The following is a 20,780-nucleotide window of genomic DNA, read 5'->3' as shown; positions in this document are numbered from 1 at the left end:
AGGGTAGACAGCTGTTTAATTTCCTCCATCTCCAAGGCAGCTATACTGAAAGCCCAGCAATACCCCTCTGGGTCCTTAAAATACCCTCTCCTGAGGTAGTCTATGCCAAAGATGCACTGAGCCTCTGGGCCAGTCACAATGGGGTGTTTCTGCCATTCATTCCCAGTTAGACTCACTTAGGCTTCCAATACAGTTAGCTGTTGGGATCCCCCTGTCACTCCAGAAATACAGGTGGGTTCTGCCCCTTTATAACTTGACGACATTAGAGTACACTGTGCACCGGTGTCCACCACAGCCTTATACTCCTGTGGGTCTGAGGTGCCGGGCCAGCAAATCCAGACAGTCCAATAAACCTGGTTGTCCCTGTCCTACCCTTGGCTGGAGGCAGGGCCCTCTAATCCTGGTCAGAGAATTCATTACTCACTTCTTGTAAAAATTACTCAGAAGTCCCTTCAAGAGGATCAGAAGTAAGATCAGCCCTTCTACTCTGTCTGGAAACTGGAGCAGCATTTTTCCTGGAAGAATCCCCTTTTATGTTTGTTTTTCCTCTCATGTACCCATGCATCTAGGGTCGAGGTAGGCTTTCCATCCCACTTCCTCATGTCCTCTCCGTGGTCACACAGGTAAAACCACAGGGCACCCCGTGGTGTGTACCTTCTATATTCTCTCTCTTGAGCAGAGGAACACTTGCTCCTAATAGCTGAGATACTGGTCCGTACAAGTGGGGAGTAGGACTTTTCAATCAGCTTGATCAGTTTTTCAGATTTTTTTGGACAGTTTTTCCACAGCCAAGACACAGGCTCATAGGGAGGAAGAGAAGTTTTCTTCGTATTGCCAGAGTTGGCAAGCCATTTCATCCACCGTCAGTGCCTCTTCATCCTTCCAGGTCAGTACTGCCAATGGGTTGTCATACAACGATGGTGCGCTCCATACAAACTTCTGCCACATGGGTCATGCATTGGACTTCATCTGGATCTCTGGGTAACTGTGCATCATCCAGGTCATAACAAATCATCTCTAGCATGGCTAATTCCCTGAAGTACTGGATACCTTTCTCCATAGTGGTCCACTTGCCTGGTTGACATGTAACATCTTCCTTGAAAGGGTACCTTTCCTTCATGCTTGACAGGAGTCGCCTCGGGAGGCAAGGGCTTGTGTCCCTTTTCTGATCACCTTGTCAAAGCCCCCCTTCCCTAAAAAGGGATCCCACTGCTTGGCTTCCCTACCTTCTAATTCCAGGCTACTAGCCCCATTGTCCCAGCATCGGAGCAGCCAGGTAACAATGTGCTCACCTGGATGACAGCTGAAATTCTTTCGCATATCCCACAGCTCGCTCAGGGATAGGGATCTGGTGATTACCTCTGGTTCTGCCTCTTCCTCCTGTTCTTGTGATGACCCTGGTTCATCTTCATCCCTCACTAAGCGAACTGGGTTTTTTGTATATTTCTTCTGTATAGGGGCACCTGATACTGGCACAGGTTGGTTCTCTGGTTCAGCTGCAATGCCTATCACCAGGGTTGGAGTAGCTGCAGTGCCTGTCACTCTGTCTTCCCTCCCTCCCCCCTGAGGGTGCTGCATAACATCAAGCAGTGTTTGGTAGATACTGGCCAGGACCCGGCACAGGGCAGTAAGTTGTGCCTCTTCAGAATAGCCACAGCATTTTCCTTTCAAATATTTTGTCACTTCATCAGGGTTCTGTAGTTGTTCAGGAGTGAAGTTGCAAACCATTGGAGGTGAGAAGTTCTCTAGATACCTGCCCATATTCTCCCACATGCCATGCCACCTGTGATTATCCAGCCTCAGGGCAGATCTCTGGGTTATATTCTTAAATAGTTGTTTAGCCTTATACAATATCTGGAACACATTCAGGAGACATAGCAATAGGAACATGCTGGTTCGAACATCCCAAGGATTTTCAAAATTCTCAAGAGCTATTGTAATTTGCCTGGAGGAGAAGGGGAAGGCGGAGAGATGTGTCTCCCCACCTTGAATTGGCTCCCCGAGGAGAAAAGGTAAAAGGTGTAATTATTAATAGTTTCTGACAGATGGCTCCCGAGGTACAGAGATGACGGCAATGCTGAGTACAAATACCAGATCAGTTAGTTTCACAACCAGCGATTCCATTGTATCATAAGCCAGTGTTACAAAGTACAACACGATAACATTACCCCAGTTCCCACAGGTGATAAACAGCACAACAGGGAGCATATACACTAAGGTATTACATAATGCAACTTTAAGAACAAGCACGCTGACTTTGAGAGCAAACAAATCAACATTGTGACCAGCAACTATTGAACTAATATAATGAATGCTTACAATAAATTTGTTGTAAAGCATTCCAGTCAGATTTGTCGTTATCTCAACCCACTAGGCTCCACGTTGGGTGCCGAAAAGGACAGTTGTGGTTTAACCCCAGCCAGCAACTAAGCACCATGCAGCCCGCTTGCTCACTCCCCTCCCCACTCAGTGGGATGGGGGAAAGAATCGGAAAAAAGTAAAACTCATGAAATAAAGACACTTTAATAGGACAGAAAATAAAATAATAATAATAAAAATAATAAAATGACAATAATTTTATTAAATTAAATAATAGAATTGGAATATACAAAAAAAAGTGATGCACAATGCAATTGCTCACCAGTTACCAACTGATGCCCAGTTAGTCCTCGAGCAGCAGTCTGGCCCCCCCGCCCCCGCCAACTCCCTCCAGTTTATATACTGGGCATGATGTCACATGGTCTGGAATACCCCTTTGACCAGTTTGGGTCAGCTGCCCTGGCTGTGTCCCCTCCCAACTTCTTGTGCCCCTCCAGCCTTCTTGCTGGCTGGGCATCAGAAGCTGAAAAATCCTGGACTTGGTATAAACATTACTTAGCAACAACTAAACACATCAGTGTGTTATCAACATTCTTCTCATCCTAAATCCAGAACACAGCACTATACCAGCTACTAGGAAGAAAATTAACTCTATCCCAGCTGAAACCAGGACAACGAAAAAGGATGTAGTACAAAGCCAATTTGACTATTTTTAAATCTGAAATTCATTAAAGATTTCAAGTTCATACAGTGGAAGAGACTTGCAATGTCCCCAGATCAGCAGCAAGAGCTGAGGTAATGACTTAATATAGTTTAAATTACTCTTTGGGATTCCCTTAACATCCTGCCTTGTGTGTCTTCCATACAGCATAGCAAGGTTTTTAAAAGGGAAAGACTGTTTTGATTTTGTACCTTTTATGATCCTACACATACAATGTTAACACCAAGCAGATACATACTGAGAGTTCCAAAAAAAAAAAAAAGTATGAATACATGAAGTGTCCAGTGATCCCAAACAGCCTTTAAGTTTTTCAGGTAAAATATTTAAATTAACAGAAAAAGAGAAAATATTTCATGGCAGGCAGGTGCATGAGGGGAATGACTCTTCCAAAGCACAAAATGGTGAGTCTACAGAAGTCTGCATAACACCACTGAGTCACACAGGTCTGTAAACTTATTTCATGGTCACTAGGTCAAAGATCAACATAGACTAGAAGTAAATATCTTTCATTTCCAGCACGTGGATAAGTGTTTTCCATTATTGACATGCAGTTCATTCACCTGAACACCAGCAGAGTCATCTTCAGTTTCTTGAACTGCACACAGCAGTGTTCAACTAGCCCTTTCAACCCCAGCAGCAGCCAGGCAGCTAGTGACCTCCTGCTGCTGCTGCTGGAGCAGCTCGCAGTCCTCTCATGGCACAGGCTGGCAACCCCATCCTTTCCTCAGGAACCCAGGTGACGCATGCCAGATCTTCTGGGAGGCTAAACTGACATCAGTAGTGCAGAACTGGTTGAAGTAGGAGTACAATAAAGCAGAGGGAGGGAATTCCAGAAGAGAGAAAGGGTTTCACAAGAGCAGACAACAACAGGAGATAGGGCAGGTAAAGAAAGGAAGGACTATCAGGATAGGAGAAAGATGGGATAAACTTTGAGAGCTAGAGGTTGACAGCAGACACACAGATCATTTGGCCCTTTATTTAGTGCTCAAAAGACCTGAGGACACTACATGTTGTCTCCATGGTTTCAAAGCCCTCCATCACCATGTGCACTCGGTACACACAGGAGAACTTGGCAGTAATGCAGCCCCCACACCGGTCAGGCCCTGTATCCCTGACAGAGACTGGAGCCCATTAGGAGTGAGCCTAGAGCAGACCTTCCAGTTTGGTTTCACAGTAAATGAGAACAATCAGGATTCGCTTAAAAAAAACCCCAGTATGGCTCTGATTTAACATGTTAATGCAGGCACTCCTTTTAGCTACCCAATACTCTGTTTTCCTAAAGGGAGGCATTCCATTTTTAAAGAACTTGCTCTCCCACTGGAGAGTCGCTTGCCTATCTCAACAAAAATCAATGAGAGTTATATTGGGACATAGGCAGCTACAATCAAGCTAGGGAAAAGGGAAAGATTCATACAGCATACATTCAGAAATGTGTGCTTCATGGTCAGGCAGGAAAAAGATGAAAATATTACTGTTCCTGGATCAATAATCCTACACATATAGGAAAGACTTCAATTGTAAAGTAGCAACATCCTAAGCAAAAAGGAATCAGGATTCTGCTAATGTAATTACCATGCTTTATGGCTGCAAGGATTTGACAATAAACATTTTAAGATCTTTATTATGGGATGCTCTCACAGATCATAGGGTCTTCTAGCTTCGCAATAACAACAACAAATATTTGGGCTTGTGACTAGTTACTTCTTTAAAGAAACCTTAACCTTAAATCTGGTTTTCTTTTGATCTCCTTTCTAATGCACAAGTCAGATACTTGCAAAGCCAAAGTACAATAAATCGTGAAGAGACATGATTCTCCCAAGAAATGTAAAGGGAAAAAGGCTCTCCGGTAGCCAAGAGACACATGAGGAGCACATTAAATTACTAAAATGTTTTGCTTCATAGTTGCAAACCAGCCACTAGAGGTCAGTGGTTTGGAATAAGTTTAGCACATGGAAGAAGAATTCCATTTCATTTCAAATGACCATATCACATTGTCAAACAAGCTTTCCAGCCTTTGAGTAAGGAAGAAGAACTGTTACGGTTAGCAGCACTTATCTTCATCCTAAAGCAGAAAGCTAGTTTAAAATTCTTAAACACAATATTAGGTACATAATACATAACATAGTGAAACAACTTCTCCTATTCTCTACAGTAATTTGCAGACACGCATAGGAACATAGGACTGGAGGAAGCTTCCTGCATCATCAGGTCTAGTCTCCTGCCACTCCACCTGTCCTACAACCTCTCACATAAACAAAGCAAGGACCAGCTTAAAAGCAGCTTGATTCTTTTGCTTGTAAGAAAAAAAAAATTGATTACAAGAATGTGAAATAAGCTTGACTGGTACTTTTGAAGTGTATAAAGGCAGTATATTAGAAGCACCTACGCAGTGCAAGAACCTTTATTTACAAGCCATCTCCCTTACAAATGTAACACTCTGCAAAGAGAGAAGGCTGGCAGAGGGCAGAAAGAGGCTTTTTAATCATAAAGAGCAAAGTGTATTAACATATCCAAATGGCAAAAAACCCTCAAAATATTATGTTTTATTTAGTCATTTAACTGCTGCTTGAAGTATGCATAAAGACCATCAACCACAGTACAAACATTGATGCAACCAAATGTCTTGCTTACCTCTGCCCCAGAGTGATGTTAAAAAATTTGAGAGAATTAAAAATGTGAATAGAACCACTGGATGCTCAAACACATGCTGAACCAATGCTTCATGCTCTAACTGTAGTTTCTAAGGTTTCAGTATTTCTCTGTATTACAGTTATACAATTGATAAAATGCCAGTGGACACATGAGAATTCAGAAAGTCAACTTCAGATTTCCATCTACCATTACAAAAAAACTTGCTAATAACAGCTATGATTTAAACTTTATCACTAAAAGGATTCACAATGGTTTTTGTTGCGCTTTAGTCAGAACCTAACAGAAGTTGCTATAGCAGAATATGTTGAAAGGGATTGTAATAGGCAAACATCTGTCATCTCAAAATACTGTTTGGTCAGATTTTCTAGATTAAAAAAAAATACAAAAAATTTAAAATGCTAAGGTACAAATATGTTCTATATGCGTCTTCGCACACAGAAGCAAACATACATCAGGACAAAACCCCATGCAGTTGCACTTATATCTACCCCTAGACTGCCAATGTAAAAATGTAGCAAAGCAACATGGAAAGAGAAAAGCTTAAAAAAAAAAAAAGCCAAGAGCAATATAGACCATCATAAGTATTTATTTCTCAACTTTTCCACTACAGGAGCTTCAAACACAATGGACAAGAACACAATTCCACTGCAGCTGTTTTCCATTTTAAGTAAACCAAGATCAGCCTGTCAGCTCTTGTGCAATGTGGCAGCATCCAAACATGCTATTCCAATTGTATTTTAATAGAGACTAAGTTAGAAATAGTTTACAGCTAGAAAACTTAAGTACTGTCCAGAGGATACTGATGGCATGAAACCATGAATGGTGAATTGGGGTTTGTGAAAGCAACAGAGCACCCAGTAGGATTTCCATACCTCTTTTTGTCACAGAGCTAAACTATTCTGCATTCTCATTATTTTTCTCCCCATTCTTCTTCCTTCTATTACATTTCTACCTTTGTGAAAACTATAGTTGACATTGCTTTAACCTTTGCAGATAATCTAGCCCTGCACTTTTACCATTTCTCATTTTCAGCTTAATTTTCCTGTGAAATATCTCAACCAACTGATGCACCATCTTCATCCAACACACTCTAGATCTTCACATTGGGAAAGGTGCATGAATGAACATTCATAGGAATACACAGAGCAAATTAAAATACCATGATCTGCACTTGTTCTTAAGGAAACCAGTTTCCTCACCCCAGGCAGGAGTCTGGACTGCTGCAACACTTCACTCGCCTCGCAAGCAAGGTATCCTGGTCAGGCACATGGAAACCGGGATAAAGGAAGATGAACTCAAATTAACCATTGCTTTAAGAGCCAAGTCTTTCATGGCTCCTCAGAAAGCAATCCACACTACTGCTTCAACAAAACTGCAGCTGTATGGTGGTAGCCAGCTGTGGTAGAATAAAGCCTATCTGGTTGGAACTGGGCTTAAAGAGAAGTCAGCTATTTAACATGCCATCACAAATGAGCTAGGCCTAGCCCACAAGAAGAGGGTAACATAGGGTCACATTATTAACACTGGTTTACAATTTTGCTTACTAGTTGCAGAACAAATTATTATTATACTGATATAAATTCCAAATAATCAAGTGCTAGCTATGACTCCTTTTCAGTTCAGCAGTGGCATTTACTAAGGCAGTGGGAGGTAATCATAGTCACAAAGTAACCTGTTTTAAGATTAAAGGGACAGGACTCCTGCCAAAACACAGGTGTACAGTCAACTTTATTAATACCTGCACTGAAAATATAGTAGTAAACTGAGCACATAGGTAAATTTTTTCACAGGACTTGGTGTTACCTATGCCAGGTGTAAAGCAGAATAGCTCCAATGACTTAAGACAGGGATGAGCTTTTCTTGGTTTTGATATACAGCTTAATCTTCCTTTTTCTCTAGAAAAAGCAAATGAGAAACCAAAGTAGCTCACTGCATCTTGCACTATACTAAACACACAAAAAAACAAGACAAAAAACCGTAACACCCTACACACAGCTAGGACGCTTAACATGCAAAGCTGTTGGTCAGTAACTCAAACTCGGAGATTTGAACAAGTGCTGTTTTCCAACACAATATTGGTAATATTTTAAATCCAGAAAAAAACCTACACAATTTGATTTCAAGAACATCAACAAAACCATAGCTGTATCAATACAGAAAACAATTTAATTTGTTTTGAAATAAATATTTGACATACAAAGCACATACAGTGAAAAAGGGTCACAATAAATTACAAATGGAGATACTTGCTCGTTCACTGAGAAAAACCCTTGGTATTTCCAATTTCATACCATCAAATTTATCATTCTTGCTGATTTAAGCACAGCACTAAACAAATATGGATCCCAGTGCTTTCTTTCACAGGTACTGGCATGGATAATTTACTGCAGTGATCCAATTTGAAAATCAGTAGGGACCAGTAAATTGCTGCATAAAAGAAAGAGCGAATGAGGTGCTTTTTCCTTAGTGTCAGCAGCCTGTGATTATTATGTTTATTAGATTTTCTTGAAAGGGCTTCACATTTTCTCAAATATGCAGGAGAACTGTATTTCCCCTCTGAGCCCTTACATTAGCATTTTGTGCCTCAGTCCTTGAATACAAGCAAAAGATGAATTTTTCAATTCATTTTAGAAGTTTGTACCATCTGGATGGCACAGAACTAAGCAATGAAACTCCCTTACCTGCACAATATCTGCTATTAGCACAGAGCTAGCTTCTGCAGAAAAATTAGTAAGTAATGCTGACATTTTATGAAAAAGATATTTTTGAATCCACATTTAAGATTAAATTCAATTACATTATCCATACTGATAATGCATCTTTGATATAAAGGATTGCTTAAGGGTCTATCCTTAAAAGGCAATTTAAAACAGCAAGGTCTGACTCTTCCTATGATTTTAAGATAATTGTAACACAAGAAAAGTTACAGTACAAAGATAAACTAACCACTTTCAGTATATATAGTTTAACCACAAATACTTGCACTGCAGCAATTAAAAATTATAGACAATTACAACAGATCAGCATACATGCTAGATGTTAGTAGGGTAAGTGCTTGCAATCTTACTCTATTGCATTATTTTTCCTCACCAGAAAGATGACAATACCAGGGGCTATACCTAGCTCTTGCACATGAGAACCAATTTTTGACACTGTTTAAAAGAACATGCTGTTCTAGCTCAATGGTCTTCACTACCCTTACTCTGAGCACCATAACGTACAGTACTTTTTGAAACTGTGTAAGCAGCAGTTAGTATCATTTTGGAAACAGGACCAAGAAGTCATGTGGTGTAGAAACAAATCACAGTTCCCCTGGATGTTTGTCCAACTCTTTTCTATTTCCTGCTCTGCCAGAGCTCTTACATCACCTCAGGCAAGTGGTCTTTCCCTCCATGCCTCAGTTCCTGTCTGTAAAATGGGCAGGAACTGTACTTCCTTAATTAACAGGGGATCTGCACAGCAAATGTTGCAATACCAGTGCCTAATGATAAAAAGGTCCAACACAGACTGTACAAAATCACCAGCTACGTTATTTGTTTGGAACAGTACTATCACATATATAGTTAGCAGCTCAAAAACTGTTGGAATAGTGGCTCAATTATAATATATTAAAAAAATCCTTAAAACATGTAACTTAAAATATTGACAGATATTGCTCCCCTTGAACATCCATCAAAGAAGAGAGCAAAACAAAACTGACAGGACAAAAATGACAATAAAAGTATAAAGTTAAAGACAATAAAGAAAAGGATGGATGCATTAGTGAATTATTGTGTGTGTAAGAAACCTCAACTGGCATTAGCTACTCCAACAGACCCAGTGGGTCCTGACACTTTATTTATCTACAGGTGAGAACAGACCAGTCTTACACTGGAGCATCACTTCTACAGCAAGCTTGTGGACAGCAAGGGGTAGGTCTACCCACAGAATCTGTGCAACAGCACTTTAACTTATGAAAGCTAAGATGATGAAAACAATCACCACTGTGATGTATACCAGTGGAAACAATTACCACATTAGGTAGCCAACCTTTCAGTAGGACAAAGACTCTTCTGCTTCACATTTGGGGTTGGCAGGTGTTTTATGGTCAGCTGCAAAACTTCTCTACTACCACAGACTTCTGTTACAGCCTCTGCATCACCACTAGCTGTTGACAGCACAGCAGCATGAACATACAGTTCTTTTCACCAGAAAAATCTCAGGCTATCAGGACACAACCAGCATTTCATGTGTTTGTTAGTATAGAGAGCGTCACAAACTGTGGTAAGGAAGCAGGCACAAGGACAAAATGTTTTTGCCAGCATTGAGGAAACTCAGTGTTATCACTTAGGCAGCCTAAAGGCTGCAGTAAAAAAAAAAAAAAAAAAAAAATCAAAGTTGATGCAGCGTGCAGGTCAGTTGCCTTATTTATTTGGCTTCAAAGTTATCCTTACCCCATTATTCCATGTTTTCTTGGCACATCAGAGAGGTAAGTTTTACCAGGCCACAAGTAAAATCCAGGCCTCACTTGTCAAGCAACTCCTTGCAAAGCCAAGAATATACTACTAGCCAAATCAAATCCCATTTATGAAACATCTTCCTCCTCTTGATCTATTTTTAAGACTTAATAGGAGTTAACAAGAAATTCAGTATCAACATAAAAGCTCTACTTCATGGCACTACCTTCCAACTCCCTACTTACTGACATCTCACTCACTTCTTTTGATCTTCCTCATCCATTCACAGAGTTGGATCTCAAGACAGCATCCTTCAGTTACAGTTGCAATACATCAGATCCAATTTAGACTCGTCTCTAATTTAGTAACAGCATACAATTAAAGGAACAGTAGACTGCACCCATAACAGCAGTCTTAGGCCACAAAAATTTTCTCAGAAGTAATATGTTATTTTGCTTACAGTAATTACACAAGTATTTATTTGCCTTCTACTCCCAGTATGCGAGACGAATTTAGATGGCCAAATTAAATATTAAATCACAGTGGTGCAAAGAGCTGAACAGAATCTGATATCACCACTCGAAAAATACACCATGTAACATGAAAGAGGGCCTAGAATAGTGCTGAAGAATTGAACAGGTTGTAAGTAGGTCTAGATTTCTCCTCTGATTAGATAACTGTTGTTGCAGTGCTTATTCTTGGGTTAAAATTTGAAGGAAAGGGTCATAAATTTTTGCACTTTAGAAAGCAAAGATTACCTAAAAAACAATTTAGAAATGCACAAGACATTATGTCCCAATTCAGAAGCAGCGGTGGGATATAAGAACATGCACACATACACACAGGACAGCATTCTGCTCAACTTCCAGGTTCAAGCATCAGTATGTTCTGTTAGAGAGAAAATAAGCTTGAAGAGCCTAGCAAATTACATTTAACACTCCTTTTATTGCAGTAGAAATTTTAGTTTTTATAAAATCCTCAAATTACAGGATATACATATAGTGAATCTCATTGCAAGTCTTTAGCAGCTGTACAGCATTACTGCATGCAGTTGCTTCTGCAGTGTGGAAGTGTTCTATAAATAGCTAATCATGTTCAGAGAGCAAGACGAGTAGTCAAAGGATATCATATTGAATTACCAATTGGTCATAAACACCAAGAGGTTGAGCAAAAACTGAATTAGGTTTATAAATACATGGCTCTGATCTAACAAACTAATACAACTGGCAAGTCTGAATGATATCCACATCACAGACAAGATAACTCAATAGTTACAGGAAAATACTTTGCTTCAAGACTGTTTTTAAAAGTGTTTCACGTAAGATTTCTCTGACCAAGGAAGAATAGTTAAGTACAATGCTACAGAAGTTTACAAAAGGCCAATGAAACCCATTTAATTTTATGCAATCAGAATACTAACATTAACCACAGAAGATTATGCAAATAGTTTGCCCTGAATTTACGGAAAGAAGTTGTGTTCAGACAGATAAGATTCTTTTTCCACAACCTACCTTTCAGCTGTTGGGTGAATGCCTAATCAGCACTCAATTTAATATTCACTTCTGTAGCCATGACACTAGCTTCAGATCAGTCAGATGGATTTATGCCAAAAAATCCTACACCCATTTGTTTCAGAAGCTGCCTAAACAGGTGCAATCCTTTATGCAAATTTCCCATCACAATGAGAGTCTCAGAAACTGGAATAACAATTTATATAGAGCTAGCTACAGATTAATTTTCTAAAAAGCTGACATGCTTGAATTACTGCAGTCTCACATTTATGTGGACACAAGAACAAATCTGCAATGATTCTACAAAAGTTACTTCATTTACATTGATTAGTTCACTTAAGAGGTGGTTAAAAGTTTAAGTATTGCATCTTTGTCTGAAAAGCCTACAGGTCAGCAATTTGGCTTGGTAAAACATCTTGTTATGACAAGACAACTGCACAGAGTTTTCCATGATCAGAGTCTTGAGATTTCTTCCAACAACATAATGTAAGACTATGTCACAAGGTAGAAACTTGGAAGAGTTCTTTTTAAATAGCATTAATAAAAATAGCCTCTCCTTGAGAAAAGGTGTTAACTATGTCAGCTTGATTGAATTTAACAAAAGGGATTAAAATCTAAGTGGGTCATATTTTTACATTGAGTATAGTAATTTAGACAAAATGATTCTACAGATACATTTAGTAAGCAGGAGAATACTGTCCAAAGTGTACTGCATAGGTATGTGTACCAATTGCTATCCACTAGAGACATCCTACAGTAGCTATAGTTCAAACTAACATAAACCTACTGAGCACAGACTTCTTAAAGTTTTAATCAACCTCAAACAGTCCTCAATTCCTAAAAAACCAATTCTGTATGACTGGGCATGTTTTGGATAGGATGCAGCTACTTTTTTTTCCCACCAATTAGCAATACAGCACAGTAATTTTAAGTTTCCATGACTTGCTTTTGATATGCTAAATTTCATATTATCTCCAAGAAAAGCATATACACATTTTTATACAGCCTGGAGCGAGATCAGTGTAAAACCAGGAATTTATAGTCATCAGCAGAAGTGCCAGCTGCTCATAATGTTCACAAAACACAAGTGCCTGAAATTTGGCTATGCAACAGTTGGTGCCAATCTGCTGATAAAGGAAATGCTGCTGAGGCATAGTCTTCTTACAAAAACAGGGCATGAGGGCTTCATTATTAAGTGTTCAACAACAATCCTCAGCTCGGTGAAGAGAGTCCTGAAAAATCAGATTTAAAGAGAGTTTTAAAATCCTACAGCACTTATCAGAAGTAAATATCATCTAAATCTATCTTTTTCATTCACTTCTTTTCTCGACACCCCCCACACACTCTACTTAACAAGTTCTTTAGATCAACTCAGCGTTGCAGTATCTTGCAAGAGCTTCAGAACTCTCGTCCTTTAAACATGAACATTTTAATTAACTTCAGTTCAGCAGCTTTCAGCTGAGGACAGATATAAAGACAGCAGAAAAATTCCACTTCCAAGAAAAAAAATCCCCACACTATAAAAAAAGGGAAGAGTAACACTTTATCAGAAATAGTGTAAGGACTTGGAAGGTAATTGTGTGTTTGCACTGTTTCATGTCAGAATGCAAGAACCCTGCACTCTAGAAGCAACTATGAGGAGACAGACATGAGAAATAAAACCCACACCACCCCTTAAAACTACATAAATGCCAGCAGAACATCTTGGATAAACTAGTTCTACTGAAACTTAGTTTTAGTATTGCATGACTTAAATTATTTTTAGATATGAAAGTAGTAAAGCACCTTCATAGATTGCTGCTGTTATTGTTAAAAACAAAGAAACTAAACCATCTACTAAGATGGAACAATTGATTTCTTACAAAATAGTAGGGAATAGGACGTGATTAAGTTTACGATTCTCAGACCTATCTTTGCATGCCATGGCAGCCAAAGCCAAATCCTCAGTAATTTAGCAAACCATTTTCTAATTGAGTAGTGATCAGACTGGAAAGTATGTTCACAAAATCTTATGCTATACAACACTTGTCATAAGAAAAGTTCTGAGAAAACACTGACCTGAGCAAGTCCTCATGGAAATATTTATGTTTTCAAAGTTTAAAGCAATGGCATTGGCTTGACCAACTTTCAAACAAAAATCAATAAGGCTCTACTTCAATTATAATTAACCTGACTTACGAATTTAACTGAAGGAGGTAATGAACATGTTAAAGATCCACAGATTTTATTTCTGTCAACACTACACAACTTCATAAGTGCCTGTTCATGTATAGACTTAGCCTCAGATAGGCCTGGAATCTAAAACTAAGGATATCTTTCTGGTAAATGGTTACAGAACAATTAAAAGACTTTCTTTTCCAATTTTAATTACACAAGGATGTTCTGAAAGCTCCCATTCAAGGATGATGGTACATTTCAGAAAAGTTCAGCTACATGAAATAAATGTAATCTTAAACCAGCTGGTTTGGGGTTTTTTTTTAGCATCCAGGTGTATTCCACATTCTGTAATTACCATTTGCAGATTCAGTAGTATGAGTTATGCATTCATTTTAGAATGAAAAATTTATGAATGCCTAAACACTATGCAGTTAGACATGAACTTTGAAAATCAATTTAGTGCTTACCGACAGTATGGATTTCGCCGAGAGGAGTAGCGTAATGTAAGAAATCTATAGTAAATGAATGGCTGGAGCAGACTCCCTTGCCCACTGCAAGAAAATAGAGAAGTAGAGCTTAATACTGACAAAAAAAAAAAAAAATCAAGACTTTTCTTTATAAAAGCAAGCAAACTACTTAGGCTCAAAAAAACCTAGATTGGGGTCACATTGGTTCAGATAATCTAGATCTGACAAGAAAGAGTACATAACCATACACTTACAAAAGCAGAAACTTACATTATAAAACTGCTCAATGAAGCAGTTAAAGTGTTGTTCTTGTATTGAGTCTATATTTATGAAGTTTTTTATATGCCTCATTTCTGGTGATGGGCAAAGAATCAAAGAAGTGATGGTGGACACCTGTTCAGGATTAAGAAAAAGTTTGCTGGTCAAGCACAGAAATTGGCTGACATAAGTAGTCCAGTTACAGCAAGCTTCTTCAGCTCCAATTGTAGCACTTTGACTATCTGAACCATATTTCTAATATCTTTTGCAAAACTTCTCAGAACACAGTGGAGACTATTATAGCTGTATTGAGATATTAATGCCAAGCTGATATCCAACTATTTCAGTTACACTGAAATTAGGTTTTGACACTTTACAGAGCTGCTGTTTCACATCACAGTGCTGTAAAACAGTGAAAGGGTAGCATACAAACCATACATAGCAAAGCACAGAAATACCATGAGTTTAATTTTATTGACTGAAGCTTCTTTATATAACACAATATTAAAAAGCTCTGTTTGAAGTTGAACATGACAGTTCCAGTAACTAGAGCTCCTTCAAGTATGAGCAGTATCTTCACCCAGAAGAAAAAAATAAGGTGGAAAGTAAGCTACAGAAAGGGAAAAAGAGGAAATCTTGCTCCTGTACAGTATTTACAAGCAATTTAATATTCTAAAACAGTTTAAAGAAGAAATTCTCACAATAGCTGCATTTAACCATTACACGATTTTAAAATTTGGTATATGATCTTTTATAAACTTCAGTATCTACCAGATGACATAGCAAGTAGCGACACTTTACTTACTAAATTCTCCATAGAGAGAGAAAAAAAAGTTCTCCTAAAGAGAATTTTAAAGGACTTGAAAGTTTCAGATACTGGATACAGAGTGTATCTGTCAGTTGGTAAGTGGCCTTAAATGAAATGGAATCCTTCAGGGCTGAAGCATTGAAGTGTTCAGATGACATATCAAAAGATAAAGACAAATTAAGCATTCTACCAACTTCCAAGAAGATAAAGCCTCCCTTCTGCTGCCTGTGAGACCACTCAAGACAAATGCTCTCACTGTGCTACAACTTATATAGAACAAAGGGTGTTAATCCTCCTCCAAATATTAAAAGGAAATGACCCAAACTTCAGTGACTGGCAGGTCATTATGCCTGTATGACTTCAGTAGGATTCTAACATGCATATGCTCAAGACGCCCAAAATGAATTCAACAGCCTGCACAGCAGGCAAAGCCAAATGGAATTTAAAAAAAAAAAAAAAAAAAACCCAAAACCGCAACAAACAAGGGTCACTGGTCAGAAGTAACACAGTAGAGGACATAACCTACTCCTGCTTGCACAGTTTTAGCACAGTGAAATTTCATGCCACTTAAATTTCTGGAATCTAATAGTCAAAAATAAGAGTTCACTTTCAGTGAAGCTGAAGATCTCAATATTCTACTACACTGACCAAAATTCAACTTACTGAACATTGTAGGAGAACACAATTTACAGGCCTGAAAAACTTTAGTTTGACCCAACAATGTGACCTATGCTATGAAAGGGAAGGGGTTTTTGGTGCTTAGTTATATCAGAGTGAATGCTTTTTTGATTTCATGATGCACCAACTTGAGAAGTCTAGGAATCAAATAAATTTAACTCTAAGTTCAAGCCTTGGTCAGCCAGAACCATATAAATGGAGATCTGTAACCAGCAGAGAACTCTACCTGCAAAAAAGTAATCCTATGTAGAAAGTTTCTAATTCTGAAAATAGTTGTGGTAATTCTTACCTGAAGAGCATAAAAACTGTAGCTGGCATCAGGAAAATTTCATTGCAAGCAATGAATTTTAGAATATTCTGTTGATTAGCATTCAGTTTCTCCAAAATATTTCTCAGAAAGGGCAGACTGTTTGAACTTCGTGCCTTTAAAGAAAAAAAGATTGCCAGAAAACATACAAGTTACACCTATCTTCTCTAGCACAAAGAAACCAAAATACTAACAATTATCATTTACAACTCATTTCAGCATTTTAAGATTAGATCCTTTGAAGGTATGGAGATTAGTATCCCAAAGAAAACTACCGGAAGCTTGGAACTCCGTAATTACATAGCGTTCAATTAAAAACATGAGGTGTTGCAATTCCCTTACCCACCCATTTTAGGTTCAACTGCAACGAGATGGCCATGAGCCTTATTCTGTCCACTAGGACGGAAGGGCCTATGGTTGCAAGATAGCCCAGTTAGGAACACCAAAGTTTGGAGTTATATTAAGCTGCACAAGGCAGTTCATTGACCAGCAGGTCCAACTGGCAAGTATTTTGCTTGCTAGCCTCACCCTGCAGTTTGTTATTTTACTACTGAGATAGAACAAGCTACAGTTTAGCTTGAAAAGACATGTCTTAAGTTTCAACTTAACTGCTACACAGCTTTTGCTTCCTTCAAAGAATAGCATTTCAAGAAAAGTAATTAGGGTCAACTCCAACATATCATTGAGTCATAACAGAAGGCGGGGGTGGGGTGGCAGGGAGCAACCCAAAAAAAGACTTCTCAGATTCTCTGTGCTGAGATTCCATACTACAATTTCACTCTAACTCCTCTAGTCTAGCTAAAGGAAACCATAGCTGCAACTCAAACGTGTTTATAACCCCCAAGAATACCAACAGTATTAATGGTATCATACATCATATCATACTTACATCCAGAACCTTCTTTGTATATGTGGCAGCATGAAGCAAAGAGAACAGCAGAACAGGAAAAATACTCACTGAAGCAAGCGATAAGGAAAATTATAGGCTGCACAAGTGCTTCGTTTCCCCATGATGTTATGCTAACACACAAGTCATAGCTAAATGGCTTTTTGCAAGAAGTTGACTGGAATGACCTATACTGGGTTAAGACACATATATGTCTAACATCCATATTTATAGCTCTTCCCTTTGCTTCTTACACCTCTTCGCTATGCATTTTTATTGACTTCAAAATGCGTGTGTATGCAGGTATGCAAAGTACAACATACGCTATTACACACCAGTACGTTTCTACTGAAATGCATTCTTTCTGCATGAAAGACACACAAGGTTACGATTTAAAATCTATCAGACACATGTAGTCATAATATTTTTTATTAAGAGATGCTACAAGATGCATTTCTTTATCAAGGAACATGCCAGCCATTCAGATTTTAGAGAGCAAGAATGTAGACATTCATTCCTCTGCCAGAGACATTTTAAGAGTAGGACATTAAGCATATGCACAAAGTCAAGTCAGTTCTTCAGCCACCTTTGACAAGCCACAGGAGTAAGTCTTTTTTGCAGACTTCATCTGTTTAATAACTTCTCTGAAAAAGCTACTACTGAATATTGCTTACAGTGAGGAGTCCTATATAAACCCTGTACTGGTAATAAACGAAAGTTACCAACTTCTCAAAGTATCACTTGAGGCTGGTCATAAAATCCACTGAACTTAAGTCTCAGGAAAAGAAAATCTAAGTTGCCAGAGACTGCAGTGTACTACTTATAGAGGTGATTAACCTGAATATGGATCAATCAACATAAGCCTCTCCTATTTTACATAAAGTATGTTTTATGAATAGCAAACATATTCTAGTTTAAACTAGTTTTTCAAATCATTCATCAGGTGATGAAAAGAACCAAGTTTTTAAGATATTTAACAACATTACCAGGATGACACAAGTAAAGGATACTTGTAACAGGGTAGGAATTCACAAAGATAAGAGAGTACAACAGGTAGTGGCAGCTGTCCTCCAGCAAAGCCTGGGCCAGAAATGCCCTGCTAAGCTGAAAGTGCGGTAGCCTTTGGTGTAGTCGGAGGGCACTAGTAAGAGCATTTGCCAGCAAGGCACGCTGATAAAAGCTTGCTGCTTCATGCAACCTGCAAATCATCAGAGGAGATGTTACCATATGAACCAAGCCCCTGCTCAGAAGTCTTCCACCCTTGAGAATTGCATCACAATTGCACAATACCCAAAGTATTTCTATTATCATACATAAGCACTACTACTAAAATACAACTCGAAAACTGGTAACACTGACTCACCACGGGTGCCAAAGGTAAAGCAATTCAATATATTACTCCATAGCTACACATAAAAACATGCTTTTGCCACCACTTTACCGCCGCTCAACACATTTTCCAAACACATCTAAAAGTGTTTTAAACCAACCTAAAATCTGTAAACTGTTCTGATAAAAAGCATCCAAGTAAGCTGAATAATAGAATTTTACCCTTACATGAAAAACAACACTATGAAAAGGGAGCGCAGTTATTTTGTAACTTTTTAATGCTATTTTACAATATTACAATACGTACCCTAGAAGAGGCAGGACAAATAAAGCTGAGCAGTAAACTGTGAACAAGCGGGAGATCCACATTGCTGTATCCAACTTGTTAGCCATCAGAAATTGCTACATTAGAAGAAGAAAAGAAAAAACCCAACCCCCACAGAAGTTGGAATCTTAATATTTGCATACAATGAACATTCTTCCCTTCTATATTAAATTGCAAGTCCTTCCCCAACCTTGAATAGAAGCAAATTACAGCTCGAAGTGAAGAGCACCTTTTTGTTCTGTGACACTTGACTCGTATGACGTTACTAACCAGATCAAAAATAGCTAGGTGTCCTCAGAACCAAAAGGCTCCTTTGTACACTACAACCAAATATAGTGGTAAGATCTTCTGTGGAGGTGGTACTTCTATACAGAACAACCTCACTAAACAGCCAGCTTCAAAAATGTTACCACGCAAGGTCTTTAGACCTGACTGACTTTTGCATCTATTACTTCAAGGTTCCTTTCAGAATACACTCCACACACCTGGGGCTAAATCTCCACAATTCTTACCAAGGGGAGAAAAAGTAAGGCTCAGGTAAAGTTAGCGTAACTACATCATAAGGAAAGCGGCATCGTTTTGGCCTACACATTCTTGGCCTCAAAAAAGCTTTTAACAGTAATCTAGCACTTCTCCTGTTGTTGAGCTCTCCTTAACCACAGCCCTCTCCACTCCTGATACAGTCCCTGTACCAGAAAGGCTCTAATGAAACACAGCATACTTTTGGCTACTAGGTGGCTAACAGTTAAAACATCAGTTTCCTTTCACCTGAAAGAGCTCAACATTTTTCTTCCGAGTTTGAACCAGCTTTTGAAGACCACTCTTTTCCTCTGTGTCCCCAGACCCATTTTATGAAAGCAACCAGAAATTAACCTAACCAACCTGCAAGCGTCTTCGTATCATCACCTACTGCCTCGCTTGCGCAATGCAACTACAGACACGTAGTTGCTGCCACACGGAATTACTTCTGACCGAGGCATTTTCGAGAGCGGCGGCGCAGCGACAGAACGTTTTCCATCGGAAAGCGAAAGAGCCGCTTCCCCCTGCCCGTACCCGGGCGAGCAGTCGGCCATACTGCGGTTCCAGCAGGACCCTCCCCGCAGCACAAGGGGCACCCGGGGCCACGGAAAAGCGCCGTGGCCGGCCCAGGACCCTCACGCCCGCCCCGCCAAGAGCGGGGCCGGCGCCGCGGCCTGCTCCGCCCCGCCACGGCCGGGGGCTCCTTACCACGGCTCCGCCGCCGGCCCCGCCTTGCATGGGCCCATTCTGTGTGGAGTCCGCCATGGCCGCACCTGCGGGGAGAGAAGCGCCTCAGCTGGGGCAGGGGAGACCGCCACCGCCTCCCGAGCTCCCGCCCCCGGCCCGGCCGCCCGCGACCCACCGCAAGACGGCAAGGGACCACGCACCGCCGCCTCCGCGCCCTCCCCGGATACGGCCGGACGTCACTTCCAGCGGGCCGCAGGGCCTGCTGGGCAATGTAGGCCCGGCGACGTCACGCCTCCGACCGCGCCTAGTGACGTCAGAAGGCCTTGTTGGGAGGCGGTAGCGGGGCTGCCTCGGCCGTTGCCGGGAGCGCGTCTGCCGCGGCGAGGCAGTGCCTCAGGTGCGCGGGGCCCGCCCGCAGCAGGCCCCACCTCTGCTTCTCAGCTCGCCCTGTAGGGCCTGTGCCGGGCCGCCTCCGCGCTCTGGCAGTAACGGCAACAACATTAACGCTCGCGTCGGCGCCGGTCCGGGGAGCGTTTGCTCTCTGAGGGCCAAACAAACAGGCTTTCGGGAGCCATTGCGCGAGGCGCAGGCTTAGTGCTGTGCGGCTGCAGCCGAAGCGGGAGTCATAAGGTCGCAGGTCGCAGCCAGGGCCCTCACCGCTTCGCCGGGGCTGTGGTAGCACGGTGGTGTCACGCAGAAATGAGGCAATGCGCAAATTAA

The 20,780-nt window shown here is 40.3% G+C and overlaps 1 protein-coding gene across 3 annotated transcripts; it reads right to left on the bottom strand.

Moving 5' to 3' along the window:
- Nucleotides 1–6,260: 6,260 nt before the first annotated feature.
- Nucleotides 6,261–20,317, bottom strand: TMEM33 (transmembrane protein 33). 3 transcript variants are annotated; one of them, XM_030014256.1, is made up of 8 exons: nt 20,261–20,317; nt 20,082–20,146; nt 18,837–18,931; nt 18,211–18,398; nt 17,204–17,271; nt 16,297–16,430; nt 14,264–14,347; nt 6,261–12,871 (listed from the first exon to the last, which is right to left on the bottom strand). In XM_030014256.1, exons 2-8 carry the CDS (start codon nt 20,136–20,138, stop codon nt 12,742–12,744), a joined length of 756 nt encoding a protein of 251 aa, XP_029870116.1. In that variant the 5' UTR covers nt 20,139–20,146; nt 20,261–20,317; the 3' UTR covers nt 6,261–12,741. The 3 variants fall into 3 exon arrangements, with proteins under 3 accessions (XP_029870116.1, XP_029870106.1, XP_029870119.1); XM_030014246.1 differs by having other exon boundaries at nt 20,236–20,307; XM_030014259.2 differs by having other exon boundaries at nt 20,244–20,282.
- Nucleotides 20,318–20,780: the final 463 nt, after the last annotated feature.

The sequence above is a fragment of the Aquila chrysaetos genome, chromosome 1 (assembly GCF_900496995.4).
Source record: "Aquila chrysaetos chrysaetos chromosome 1, bAquChr1.4, whole genome shotgun sequence".
Taxonomy (NCBI): Eukaryota; Metazoa; Chordata; class Aves; order Accipitriformes; family Accipitridae; genus Aquila; species Aquila chrysaetos.
This window is presented reverse-complemented; position numbering and strand designations above follow the sequence as displayed.

What these genes read in the sequence shown, in the direction of transcription:
- TMEM33 (XM_030014256.1), bottom strand. Translation starts at nt 20,138, where the DNA reads ATGGCGGACTCCACACAGAATGGGCCCATGCAAGGCGGGGCCGGCGGC. An exon ending in GGGCCGGCGGCGGAGCCGTG is followed by an intron (nt 18,932 to 20,081) that starts GTAAGGAGCCCC and finishes CTTCTAATGTAG; the next exon opens with CAATTTCTGATGGCTAACAA. An exon ending in TTTGTCCTGCCTCTTCTAGG is followed by an intron (nt 18,399 to 18,836) that starts GTACGTATTGTA and finishes GATGATTTGCAG; the next exon opens with GTTGCATGAAGCAGCAAGCT.